The 15,302-nt window shown below is 32.1% G+C and overlaps 1 protein-coding gene across 1 annotated transcript in view; it reads right to left on the bottom strand.

Annotated features, from left to right (window-relative positions):
- Positions 1–15,302, bottom strand: part of CADM2 (cell adhesion molecule 2) — a gene marked incomplete at its 5' end in the record, with an annotated part of 131,117 nt that overhangs the window by 64,455 nt on the left and 51,360 nt on the right. Inside the window, one exon of the mRNA XM_008054035.1 lies at positions 7,767–7,886. Coding sequence (XP_008052226.1) covers positions 7,767–7,886 — 120 coding nt within the window. The remainder of the gene's footprint in view (positions 1–7,766; positions 7,887–15,302) is intronic.

The following is a 15,302-nucleotide window of genomic DNA, read 5'->3' as shown; positions in this document are numbered from 1 at the left end:
GAGTGTCAGAGGAGCAAGGGTAGTGCCGGCAATCGTTTCAGCTTCAAAGGCACAGCTCATAAATTTAATTCACTGGTTAGTAAGAAAGATACAACCAGTTTAGCGTATTAATTATTTTAAAAATAATTTTAGAGATGTCCTAGAAATACATTTGTTCACAGATGGAGGGCATGCTTTTTAAATAAAAAACACTATTGCCCCAATAACATGTAACTCATTTTAGTCTTGATATTTTATAAGCAATGTGCTTTCTGAAACTATAAAACAATTTTCATTTATTACTTCTATAAATATGCACATTACATAAAAATGAATTCAAGAAAATGGTATATACTCTACTAAGGAACTTTTTTTCTTAGAAGTTGTTTTGCAGGAAACATGTATATATTATTAGATTATATTAAAGCTAGAATTATTATAATAAAATCACTTAAGACTCTCGTAATTGTAGAGCAGTGAAAACAATGTTAGTAGACCTGTTTTCTTAAAACAGATGTAAACTAATAGAACAGAGATTTTTGTTTAAATTGATGTAAGCCAAAGAAGTAAACAAGATGAAAATGAATCTCTTAAAACAATCCGCAAGAGTGCCCTTAGAAAATAGAATAGAGCATAAATGTTCTGCTTCCCTTAATAGGTAATATTGGAAAGAAAAGATAAATGCAGGCTTTTCTCAACTATTTACCAAATGCAGTAAATACAAAGGCAGATATTTAAAGACATTCATACTTTGCCAGAGTTCAACTTCATACAAGTCAGAGGCAAATGCTTCATTGGGTTTTGGAAATGACTAGATATAATGAGAGATATGTATCCCTATACCAAATACGTTTTCTAGAAATAATCACTTTAATGTTCTGGGCTAACCTGGAATGACATAACTGGATGTGTTGCAATTATTCAAATGTTTGTACTCATAGGTGACAAAAATCCTGAATTCCAGCCAGTCTTTCTGTCCACATCCAGACGGGAGCTACTCCCCGGCAGTAACCATACAGTACCTCAGCTAGAGAGCAAACGTGTTTTTTGTGTGTTCCAAGTATGCAGAACAAGTAGCTTGTTTTCCTTGTGAGCTATGTTCCACACATTTCATTTAAAAACTGAATCAGTTTCATACGATAACTTTTGTTTTTTAAAAGACTGGTAGAAATTAAGCTACACTTAAAACCAAAATGTAGAAATCAGTCTTTTTGCAGATAAGCAGGTTTCTCTGTATGGACCATCTGGATATTGAATTATTACTTAATTTTTGTCAAGTAAAAACAAAAAACCCCCAACATATTGACACTTAATTTTTAAAAGCTCAAAACACTGTGCAAATTGTGTTTTATTACCCTCAATAAAACCAGAAAGATTTTTAATAGCTAAACACTCATAATAAAAGCTCGTAAACAACTTCTTGATTTGCACACTTTGGGATTTAACTGTGTCAAGATGATATATCCTACCATTCCACACGCTCTATTTACGTACATTTATACAGCCTTATTCAGAGCTATAATGATTTTATTCCATTTGTTCCTTCCTAGTGCTAGATTTCTTTTTCTTGTGTTCTGATAAATGTTTATCTCTTTGCATTCTGTTTTTCAAAGTATCTAAGCCAAAAAGGAAAATCATTCATGAAATCAAACAAAAATTAAACAATAATAGACTGGATTTCTTTTGATACAGAGAAGCTGGAGGATAGAAGTGCATCCTAGAACATGATTGATTCTTAACCTGATTTAATTAAATAAAGGCTTCAGACAGTGATTTGAAGTACACATGCATCATGTTGTGTTTACTTTCCTTTAGCTTATTTTATTCTTATTTTATTCTAAAGCCAGGGAAATGCAACAACCACTGAAGTAAAGGAACCTACATACAAATAAAACTGTTACATAATCCACTTTTTTTTTTTTTTGAGTCGGAGTCTCACTGTTGCCCAGGCTGGAGTGCAGTGACATGCTCACAGCCACTGCAGCCTCAACCTGCTGGGCTCAGGTGATCCTTCCAAGTAGCTAGAATTATAGGTGTGCGCCACCACACCCAGCTAATTTTTTTGTTTTTAATTTATTGTAGAGATGAGGTCTTGCCATCTTGCCCAGGTAGGTCTCAAACCCCTGAGCTAAGGCAATCCTCTCACCTTGGCCTCCCAAAGTGCTGGGATTACAGACTTGAGTCACCACGCTCGGCCCATAATCCACATTTTAGGCAATAGTGGTTCATTATAAAAGCTCACAAGAAATAAGAGTAGAATTTGACAATCCGTCTCAATTTTTCCATGCAGGCACAAAGTAAATACTTGAACAACTTTTATTTACAATTATATAGCTTAACTTTGTGTATATGATTTTTTTTGTACAAGTTACTGAGATTGCTTCAAAAAGTCTTTATAGGGAAAACATAGTTTTTATTAAGCTCTTTCAGAAAGCAACGTTTTAGGATTATACTGATACAAATGAGTCCCTAAATTCATCTACATTTAAATAATTAAGTTTTATGAGCCACATGATTTAAAAATATAGTGGCAATTATGGACTAAAAAATATAGGCCTATAATTTCTAGACTGCAGCTATATTCATTCAAGATGTACGCTAAAATTTATTCTGTTCTACACAAATAATTTTAAACATTTTACTTAACGTTGCATTTTTAAACATATATGTCACAAAATTGGTGCTATGATCTGAATTTTGTGTTCTCATCAAAACGCACATGTTGAAATCCTAACTTCCCAGGGTGATGGTATTAAGAAGTGGGGTCTTGGGACGTAATCAGATCATGGGGTAGAGTCCTCATAATTGTGACATGCACCCTTCTAAAAGAAGTCTTAGAGAACTGTTTAACTCCTTTCGCCCTGTGAGGACACTTGGAAATACAGGTAGAAGTCGTTTATGAGAAACAGACTTTCACCAGACACCTAATCTGTCTACACCTGGAACTTAGCCTTCCCAGTCTCAGAAGTATGAGAAAAAAAACACTTGTGTATAAGCCATCCAAAGTATGACTTTTGTTATTGCACCCAACAGAACAAGAAAATTAACGTGCAATTCAACTATAAACAACTGAATGCATTCCTTCAACTGTTGTGAGTTTTGTCATTATTACTCTGGCTGTAGATATTTTGATAATGTTGGATTTCTTAAATTTGAAAAAATCCTTTTTTGGGATATGTACTACTTTGAAATAGGTTTTATTGTAACTAAATATTATAATTAATACATTTTTTGAGATTACTAAATAAATAATATAGTTTTTATTAATATGAAATTATAATTTTATCATTTCAAAGTCTGATGTAAAACCTTTTCCATATTTGAACCAGTAATTTGTTTGGATTTTTACATGAATTGAATAAATGATTTTATCACCATTTTCAGGATTTTTTCCCTCTTGAATATATTGAAATGTATGGAGTATTTGAACAAACTCTTAGTAACAGGACAGAGATTGTATTGCATATTTTACAACTCCTTTTCATATTTATTAGTTCATCTTTATATTTAGTAAATGTACAGTCTTGCACAGGCAGAAACACATCTCAATTAGCAATTTAGGAGAGATGCTTCTGCCTTAAGTATAATTTACATTATAAATTCTTATTTTAAAATTATAATAGGCATAATCATTTATATATGTCACTATGTCTCTTGAATTTTAAATAACTGAATATTGCCATCTGAAAAATGAGGGTGTTACTAAAAATTATTAGATTATAACATGGCTATTATGAAATTAAAATTATATGATAAAAATAGGATTAGATGCTATATGTTATACTAAATTAGTGCATATATTACCACTAGAAATCACATAAAGTCATTTGGAATCATCTTATAAATGATTACATTTAATTCATTAAAAACTACCAAAATTGCCTAAAAAACATAACATTTATATATGTGCACACACTCTTATAAATGTTATTCTTATATATTCTGACATATATATGTATTTTCTGAATGATAAAGTTAGTTAGGCTACTTTATTTAAAAATCTTCATTTTCCAAAAGCGGAAATTAAAATGATGTAAATCAAGAATACTTCAAGTTTATTAACTGTTATATGTCAAAAGATGGATGAATAGATAGATAGATAGATAGACAGATATAGATATAGATACATCCCATCTGCTTTCGTACCATTTTCATTTAATTTTTTAATATAATCAATAAAAATAGATTTGCAATTTAAAAGTAATCAGTGCATTAACACCAAAAAATTTTGCCAAAATTAAAACAATAATTAATGATAAGGAGAAATCTACCATTTCATTAATAATATGATGCAACTACATGCAAACACATTTGTTTTCTTAAAAATAGCAACTATAATTCTGTAATATGTCGAATATTCATCGTTGTCATAATTTAGATATTGTCCGATTCTCAAGACAACCCTAGAAACTAAGAGTTTTACATTTTTTCTCGTGAAAACACAAGCTCAATTTGGTTCACCGTCCAAGATCAAAGACTGTGAAAAAAAGAACCAAAACATATACCCAAAGTTGTCTCCTGGGCTCACTTATTCTCTATCTTTTCCAGATTGCTTATGTTGGTTCATTTCTCTGTGTTTTAATAACAGTATTTGTAATAAGATACAGCAATTGCCTGTTTTATTCCATGTGGTTGAAGTTCTTCTTCCTCTAAACAGGGATACATTTTAGACACAAACCAAGGAGATGTGAAAATTCTCAAGGTTATGACATTGACAATTTGCATGTAGTTTATTTTGCTCTATTTCATCTTGATTTTTAATATAAATACAGCTGTAATTCCTTAAATTTATTTTTAAATTGCATGTTTGTCATATCATAGGATGAAAAATTCAGCAATAATAGTAGTTGTAAAAGTGTAAATGGAAATATTAACAGTGAATCATTTATGATCATTTATTAAATAAATGGAGATAAACGTTACAGTTTAGGAAATTTCAAGAAATACAATTTAAACCTAATAAAATCAAATATATTTTGTTTACATCAAATTACTGAAAAAAAGAGAAATGGATAAAATAAGTCAACAAAAGGAAATTTTGCAGGCTGAAAACATTCCTTCTCTTTAGTTCTCAGCTTTTTAAGGCAATATATTCTTATTATGATTCCTTTCTAAACATAACTTGGAATCATCTTTCACAAATTGATAAATAAAGGAATTCTGTTCAAATATAACTGGATCTAAAAGCTTTAATTCAATAAGCAATGCATAAAGACAGGAATCATGCATATCTTAAAAGGAACAGAATGTAAAATTCATAATATTGTTTATGTACTAAATGACCCTCCCCCCTTCTCCAATACAAACTAGAATATTAATGCTGCAAGTGAGTCAGGTGACTTCTGCAGATATTCGATGAAGAGAGAAGCAAAAAATAGGCTTTTGCTAATATTCAATGTCAGTGCTACCATCTTTTCCTTATAAGCAGATAATATGAATTGCTCAACTTACAAAAGACTTCATCTTTATATATATTTGTTCCCTTAAAAAAATGTTATCTTTCAATCCTTACATAAAAAAGAGGGATTGGGGTGTGTGTGTGTGTGTGTGTGTGTGTGTGTGTGTGTGTGTGTGTGTACATGTGTTCTTTGAGGTTGTGTGGTTATATTAGCATATAAGTGTTCATAGTGTAAAGTTTACAAAAAGATATTGAGAAATCTGAAAAGAAAGATTCATTTACCTGGAAAAATAAACAACCGATTTCATGTTAATAGGCTAATTAAAATGCAATAGGCCAAACTCCACTAAAGAATCATGTGAACCGATATAAAATAATTTCGTAAAATTCATTTTGAAATAAAACATTTTGCTTTTGTTTTAGCCCATAATAGCGTGTGTGTGTGTATGTGTTTAGTATAGGTACAGTTCATCCTTTGAAGCAGAATACTAAATATATGTAATATATTATATAATAGTATGCATAAATAAATATACATATTCAAAATACCAAAAGACACAGGCAAGATTTTTCCACAAGCAACGTTAATATTTTTCACTAAGGATTAGGTGCAAATACTGCTTTTTGGTAGAAATTTATAAATTCGATTCCTAGTGATTTAGATACAAATAATTTTCATAATTTTAAGGCCTGGTACATATAGCAAGTATTCAATGAATACTTGTTGAAGAAGAAAGGAATAATTTATTGAACTTTTAAAAAATAAATCAATAAACTTCCCTTCGTTTTCGTTGACGTGATTCGTTTATGCAGTCAGAACTTAATATTATCACATACAATTTGTCAGTATAATTACATTTTACTTTAATTACTGTTTGTGGAAATCTTTGCAGAAAATGACAAATGAAGGCAAAGTAGAACTTTAGATACTTTTCTAAATATAATATCATAAAATCTTTTTTTAACTTTTTCTTCATTTTTATTATCTCTTCCATTTTTATATACATTTTTTAAAGAAAGACATTCAAACTCTTCTCACTTGTAGATTTAACTCAAAGTTTGTTCAGACAAAAATAAACCCCCAAGTACTTCTGAGAAATTCTTATTGCTACTAACATCAAACTTATTTAGTCATCAATATTATACATTGTATAATATAGTTAACATTATTACAAATCGACAATAAGCAGACATTGGAATATTTTTTGTGGACAAGAAAGAGGCTATTATAACTTTTCAATCAAAGCTAGCAAATCATTTAACATCAAGAATTAATAAAAATCCCAAGAAAAACAGTCTAATTAAACAACTTTTACAAGTAATAAAAATCCCAAGAAAAACAGATAGTCTAACTGAGCAACCTTCACACGTAAAGAAAGTCAATCCTAAGCATATTTTTCAAATAATTTAATTCAATATAATAATGTAAAGTCTTTATGAAATTTAAGTTAAATTGTTAAGTTTAACAGGTATTAGTATAGCCAAGGTGACAAAAACACATGTAAGAGATAGAAAAATGACAGACTTAATGCAACAAATTCTGAACACTGCTTATGTAGAAATTAAATTTAAAGCATGTTTCTAAATAATGCCTGCAAAACTTTTTATTTCTTCATCAATGACTAAACACTTAATGACTACTCGGGAATGTTTTTTATGTTTCTGCATCATAACACTATTTCTTTGGCCCATAAAAATATTTCATTTTTGTAAGGTTGCTTTTCTTGACACAAAATTGCTTGTTGGTATATTGATATCAGAAATTACTCTTGGAACCAAATATCAATTCCTGGCATCTGGGACGACAAACATTTACTTTTAGAATATTCTATTAACTAGATAAAAAGATTCACTCAGCAAATAACTTTAGAAAGACACAGATGCTGAACATTTACTTGAAAGTTCTATGTGGAGAACAGTTTATATTGACTCCACAGTCTGTGTCATTTTTAGAATAAATTCAACACTGAGTATTTTAATCTAGTTGCAGAGGAATAGCAAGTTAATAACATTAAATTAGGATTTTAAGAAAAGCTAAAGCTACCTCTGCCCTCTTGAACATCGTGTTTCTTTATTCGCATTTCATGACAAGGCAAAGCCTGTGTGCTGTGTACACATCTTAAATATGCTCAATGTTGCAAAATCACATCTATTTTTAATCTAGAGTCTGGAATGTTGTCATCATAGTCATAAGTGACACTGAAAGAAAACCAAATGGACTATCTTGTCTCATATTCCATTCCAGTAGCCCTAATTGGTAGTCACTTAGGTGACTTAATTACCTCTTATAATTAAGGAAAATTAGACCTTCATGTTTTACCCTTTCTATAAACTTCCATCAAGCTCCATCAACTTGCTATCCAGAGCATAACAAAGAAGCATACTGTACCTCTGATGCTGCTGGTGGTTGCAGATGTGGTTGGACTGGTTGTTATGGCTACAGTGGTTGTGACTGTTGCAGTGGTAAGGGAGGGGATGATAGTAGTGGGAGGCAAAGTGTTGGGAACATCTGGTGAGTGGAAAAAAACAAAATATAAAATAAAATCATATCATGCAAACAAAAGAGAACCACAAATGATTCAAATTATAAACACGTATCTTATTGCGGTTTAACTTGAACAGGCTTTAACAGAATATCAGGTACAAAACTGACTGTGCCACACAATTCTTGTCATTTTTTTTTTTCACTTCTTTCCCCCCGCCCCGCTCCACTCCCAGCACAAAGCAAAACCTCGGAGCAACGTTTGAGAATAAGCAAGTTGTTGGCAATACTTCGAGTAAAATTTAAAATGACAAGAATTCATTCGTTCACCAAGTCATTTAAAAAGTTTGACATGCAGTAGCAAAATACACGTAGGTAAAACGAAAACAAAAAAAAATGACATGCTTTGTCAAAGAAGAAAACAAAGAAACAATACATACAGAAATAAACACAAATAACCACAGTATAAGATTAACAAAATGTTAACGATGAATGCGAAAATGCATGTTAAATGCTTTTTGTTTTTTTTTTTCTTTTAGGAAAACCGAATGGTAGGAAACAGGATGAGAGCAATCTTTAGAAACAAACAAACAAAAGAAGCCAATTGTTGTTATTGTTGTTATTTTGCTTCTCCTGTTCTCACAAATGATGTTAATGTACAGTTTAGAGTCTTGCAATTCTTACCCCGAATAGCTGGTAAGGCCTTCTAACAATTTTGCAGAACCTAGGAGTCTTTAACAAGTATTGAGTCAACTAGCATGGAACCCAGTATGCTGAAAGGTTTATGACTTATTTTAATATGGCATACCTAAGAGAGGTGACTGAACATACACTTGAACCATAACATTTAATCTCCAATCCAGAATTTGTCAAGTTGCCAAAAATAAACAGTAGCTTCAAACAGAGGAAATAATAAACCAAAAGAATAACCTAGTGTTTAATGCCCAAATCTTCCTTCCTTTCATTCAAAACTAGCTGAAAATATGAAGAGCAGCATAGAGAACATTGAAACAATGCAGCCAATGTCAAGTTCGGTAAGCTCCTCAGAGTCAAAGCTTGTCTAAAGCGGATAGGCATATAATTTACACAGTGAGGAAATTAGAAGCAGTTCCCAAATTACCTGTAATTACTGTGCTGGGGTTTGCTTTCACATGTTTGTCACACAACCCCTATACAGTCAGAGTGTTTGACAGATTATTTTGCTATTAAAAGGTTTCTTGTCATTCTCTCAGTGAAAGTCTTTGAGTCACACTAAACATTTTCTGGTTCTTGACTTCTGATAAATAACCTACTCAATCTGTAGACTCCACCCGCTGAATTTTCTACACTGGAGACCCGGGAAAACAGCATGCGATCGCTCTCTCATCTTGAGTATTGATGTTTACACCTGTTTTTCAACAGGGAAAACACTTCCTGGCCAGTCAACTTAAGAAAACAACCTTCGGAAAACTCCGTGGTGCTGCATTAATTACTGGGGGGAATGAGGAAAGCCTGCCGTGTGATTTTTCATCATTATAAACTAGAACGGACTTTAACAACATTATAAGTGAATAAGTGTTATGTGTATAAATACACATATTTCTTGTTTACTAATTGTTATAATAACTTCTTATTTCAAGGTACGCTTCCTTAAATAGTTTAGGCAGACTGGAAGCAAATGAAAGCATCTTCTAAATTAAAAAAAGCATGTGCAATTTTAACTTTTATGCATATCTAAAAGAGAAAATTATATTTTTGTTAGCAATATCATTTGCTTATTAGGATCTTAAAATGTATTTAATAAATGCAAAGGCCAATATTTTCCAGGGCAATCAAATTTAAGAACAAACAGTAATACTGGTTGTTTAAAACTTCATTTAAATAACCTGATGTTTTCCCAACGTATCACAGATGATAACATTTTAGCTTATTTACTATCACACAGTGGATTAGAATAAGATTCCATTGGATCTTATTCTAATAAGAAAACTGTCTTCTAAAATCAGCCCTATCATTTGGTTCTTAAGAGTAAGGATGCAAACAACCGGATTTTGTTTTGCTTTTAGTTTAGTCAAAACAAAACACTAGTTGAATTGGTTTTTTTTTTTTTTGCCTTCTTCCATGTCAGCAAGGATAGGTAATAATAAACCCCGATTTACTTTGGAGAGAGTCTCTATATGTTAGGGTAGTATGTTCATTTTAGTATAAACCAGACAATATTTTCATTTCTTAACAAGTGTGAAAATGAATTAAATATATTTTTCTTTCCTGGGCTAATACTCAAAGCACTAAAAAAAAGTTGAGTAATTTTAACAATCCACCTTAAAAGGAATTCCTTAGAATTGCTAAACATGTACAGATAGGTAAATTATAAATTATTATATTTTTAATGACTCTTTTTAATGTCTTCAGCACTCATTTGTAGCTTCAATTTGACTTAATCTGTGGCTAAAAACAACTTCGCTGAAAACAATTTGGTGAAAATCACCCTGGTCAATATAACTAGGGTTAAAAAAAAAAAGACTTATAATACTAAGTAACCTCTCACAGAAACAAAGATCTGAGTACCACATATTCTCACTCATATAGTGGACCTTGATCATCCAATGCACTACTATAAGAAAATGACTGACAGTGTTGGGAAACTATGGGGGGGAGATGGGACTAATGGTGGTAAATATCTGTCTGGAGATGGGGAGACACCAATTATCAACAAGGGGGCCTGAATGAAGGCTATTTGTACACCTAACCCTTGACTGTACTCCACAATATCAAAATAAAAAATATCGATTATTAAAAAAAAAAGAAAACAAGTGGATGATAAAGAATGACAAATATATGGACTTCGCAGCAACTTGGATGGATTTGGAGTTGATCATACTCAGTGATCTGTCACAGAAACAAAGAACAGAGTTCCATATGTTGTCACTCATAAGATGACCTTGAACAATTATAATGCTATAAGAAAGTGATTGGCAGTAATGGGAAACTGTTGGAGGGGTGAATTGGCAGTTGAGGGAAACTGCTAGGGGAGGGAGGGACATACTTTATTAACAGGGGTACCTACATGATCAATGTTTGTATACCTAACCCTGAATTGTACCCCACATCTTTACAATAAAAATTTTTTAAAAGTAAAAAAAAAGACTTGTCGAAAGAAATTTCTCCCAGTTACTGTTACGTGTTTTTAACTACTACAGGCTTTATTTCACCCTATGTGTTTTAAAGCATTTTAAACATTTAAAAAAATTTTTTCTAGTAGTTTGAAGGTTTTTAATTCTGTTCTTTCATCATTCGTTCATAAACATCTCATTATTTCAGCTCTAGTGTGAAATTGGAAAAGTTGAAGTCACCTAAACAGTCAGCATTAGAAGATTAATTTGAATCAGTTAAAATTCAACTATGTAAAGGCAGTTCGAATTAGTCAAAATTCTCAGAAGGACCAAGAAAATTGAATGAAACTTCTGTCATCTACCTAAGCACCTAAACTTTCTGCCTGCTCTGATTTAATTGGTGTTAGTCAACCACTAGGCAATTAATCCTTGAAGAGGAGGACTCTGACTAGTTTATTGCTGAAACCCTGACACACTAGTGAAGGTCAATACATATTCACTATTTCAGAGCGGAAACTAGCCAGCCTCTGAGTTTTCTTCAGAAGTCCAAACCCTCATCTTTCAGTTCTCGCTCCTACAAGAACACTGGGAAACATTTAGCAAAGGTTTTACATGTCTGATCTGATGCATTCGCTTTTGGCCTTTAATTTAGACACTGATTATGAATGTGTAGCTGTATTTTCATAAATATGAGATAGGAAACACTAGGGCTAATCATTTTTGAGTTTTCTAGAATTCTAAACATTTTTAAAACCTTTATACCGTTATTACAAAGAAGACCCCATCACCTATAGCACACAATAGAAAATACAGGCCATTTTCCACCCTGTGAGATAACATTTTACAGTTTTTTCTCAAGAATGAAAGTATATTAATTCATACATAGTAAAATGATATACATGCACACATAAAGATAAAAATACAAATGACTTTTTCAACATTAACTTATTAACTCTGACTATAAAACAAGATTATCTATAGTTATACTAATATTATAAGTAATTCGTTCAATAGGACATGTCAGTTTAAGAATGCCTTATGTAATCGTTCTGAGATTAATCAAAGGATATTTGAGCATGGACACTAAGACAACTATAAATGAAACATGGTCAGATTTATGGTATAGGATACATAATTGATGAATATTGAAATACAGAAATGATAGCCATCTACTATACAGCTTTATCACTTTATATAATACTTCATGTTTGATTTCAACATTGCAAAAGATGAGCTCAATGTTTTTACTGTTTTCTTTGGAGTGTGTATCAATTTAATCAACTACTATTGCATTTGTCTGAAATTAAAAAAAAGTAGTTATAAACAATAAGTTCAGTACAGGGAATTTACAAAAGAGATGAATTGTATTATATATTTTATATGTTAGGTAAAAACAGTGAGGAGTCAGCAACTGATAACATATGTGGAAGATAAAAATATGTGGGAAAATGAACTAAGTGAAAGTAACTAAATTTTGTCTAGCTCTGATCAGAAAAATTAGTAGTTATTCATAAATTATTTAGATACAATTTAAATCCAAACAAAATACATTTTAATGACATTTATCAAAATCAGAATTAAAACCAAATTTCATTACTAATGAATTTGTTTCTAATCTAGCATTAGCTTTTAAGCTATTCAAAGTTTGGATCACAACATATAGAAATGTATAAACACCAATTTTTTCTGAAATAATTAAATCATAGTTTGTTTTAAATTTCTTTTGTTAGCGAACCAAGTCTCATCACATACTAAATACTATATATCGCTATACTAAATGAATAATACTTGTTAAAATAACGTGATGGTTTTAGATAAGATACTAAATTAATTTATAGAGGCCCACAATTTATTATTTAAATCTTAAGAATGCACACATTTAATGTGTGTGTATACACAAACATTTTAGATAAAGATTCTGGGTGTCTATGAATATATATATCATAATAAATACTGAGGTTTTCTTTAAAGGAAAATGTAAGCATTTTTATTGGTGGGAAACTGGGAAAAGTAAGGATTCCAAAACATGAAAATATCTGCTTATAGTGTCACCTATACACAAGATATGAATTATAATAAATTATTCTTTTCATTTCACTTGTAACATACATAAAATACTGTTTTCATGTAAAAGAAAAATTCAGGAGTATTTCAATAATGTCAAACAGAACCCCTAAATCTAGGCAATTAAACAACTGCATACCAGTGCAACTGCATTACCAGCCTACTAGACCAGTCGTCTAGGTAGGCTGCAAAAGTTACTCATGAGAGGGGACGTTAGGTTGCAAATAAAAGCAGAGTAAATAATCTGGGTTTCTTCACAAGAAACTAGTCACATTCAGAAGTACAATTTCAGCGCAGACAATGAGACTGTTGAATCAGGTCTAAACGTCATTATGATGCATTCATCTGTCTATCCTCTCTCCAGCTCAACCCGCATGACTCTGACATGAAGAACTTAAAAACTGCACTGTTGCTTTGAGGCAACCATAATGTTAAGTTTTCCTGGAACAACAGGGGCTAGAGTTCCTCAGAACATACATGTCTGGCTTCTTTTCTTTCTTTTTCCTAGTGCCAGGTTAACATAAAGAAAGAAGTTTAAGCCCAGTACACAAGAAGACATCTGCCCCTTATACAAGAACTTCTCCCCAGGAAAGAGCTAGATGTAACTCTCTGTTCTTTGTGCTGCTAGGATAAGTTCTCAGACCCAATCCTCTATCACAACATTAGTTATTATATCTTTCATGTCCATCTTTTAAATCATATGATTTACATATGATCTCATCTGGAAGGCATGCTCCAGTTCTGCAGAGTTGGTAACTTCTTTCTCTGCACATTTAAACACTTTGCAGACACCTGTACACAATCTTATTATATATCACCCTTATGTTTATATGTATCCCTCCCAATAAACTGTAGTCTTAGCCTTATAAATCAACACGTCCTTGTCTTTTAAAATATCACTTTGTCTTGGACAGGTTTACTCTCACTCAACCTGTCGTTAGCTCTGCACCTCAGAATAGCCTCCCTTTCCTGATGGACCTAGTAAAGTTATATTACCAATAAATAAACTCTACTATTTCAACTCTTATTAATAATAAAGTACACAGTACATAGAATATGCATCAAAGTTCTGTATGAAATCCATGCTTGAAAATTGAGACGCCACAATGTTTATTTGGCAATTAACATATATTGTTTGTGCTTTCCAATTTTTTTTCATGAATCAACAAGATGATAGATAACAGAGACAATGGACTTCATGGCATACTTCTGTGCTTCCTCTATACTTTAGATCTGGCAGGTTTTTGTTTGTTTTAAGAGACAGAGTCACCCTGTGCTGCCCAGACTACAATACAGTGACTATTCACAGGCATGATTATAGCTTACTATAGCCTGAAATTCCTGGTTTCAAGTGATCAACCTGCCTCAGCCTCTTGAGTACCTGGGACTACAGGCATGAACCACCTTGCCCAGCAATGGGTGCTTTAGAAATAATGCTATTACTGATAAAAATGACAAAGATGTTGGTAGATAGGGAAAAGCATCATCTTTAATAAAATCAGTCGGTAACTGAGACTTTCTTTGTCCCCCCAAAATGCTTCTCTCCCCCTTTATTATATGTGAGGTGATTTTCGGTAATTCCTGCTAAGAGTCTTCAAGTCTGAAAGATTATTTAAAAAAATTAAAATGCAGCATACTGAAGGACCTTATATTCTACATGCAAATTGTAAATGTTTTCAAAAGGGTTGAAGCTCTAAGTCGGCTCATCTGATGAAAAATAATAGAAAAGTGTCATTTTCTTTATATTCTAATGAAGGAATTTTTTGGAAAAAATATGCAGCCACATTTTGTTATTGGAGCTTATTAGAGCACAACAGATCCTGTATAACCTTGTCAAAATGAAATCAGTTTCAACAAGCACGGTATACAGTAAACTGAAGAGTGGTACAGCACCTTTTCCCCAATAACGAGCTTTTCAGGTTAAAGGTATGCTCTGTTCTCCACAAATGCAGTGTGCAACAATTTCTAACTTGTCAACCTGTTTTGTTTTGTGGCAGTTTCTCTTTTTGAAAATGGCATTCAGAATGGATTTTCGAAGCAAAATTAAACCTAAAGAGTCCCAGAAGCACAAGCCGCTTGCTTCTCTCCAAGGACTAGTGTTCAATAGGAAGAAAAATTGCAGCCCCATTTAGCTGGAATCCATATGTTTACCTCCTTTTCTGCTTTATGTCACATCCTGCCCACCCCTAGGACAGTCCCTGGGTGATCAAGTGTGAATTCGAACAGACAGTTATTAGCGGGATGCAGAAGGATTAGAACTCGATGCGTATTAGAAGTCTTAAGGTAA

This window comes from Carlito syrichta, unplaced genomic scaffold, assembly GCF_000164805.1.
Source record: "Carlito syrichta isolate Samal-C Ts95f unplaced genomic scaffold, Tarsius_syrichta-2.0.1 Scaffold288970, whole genome shotgun sequence".
Classification (NCBI taxonomy): domain Eukaryota; kingdom Metazoa; phylum Chordata; class Mammalia; order Primates; family Tarsiidae; genus Carlito; species Carlito syrichta.
This window is presented reverse-complemented; position numbering and strand designations above follow the sequence as displayed.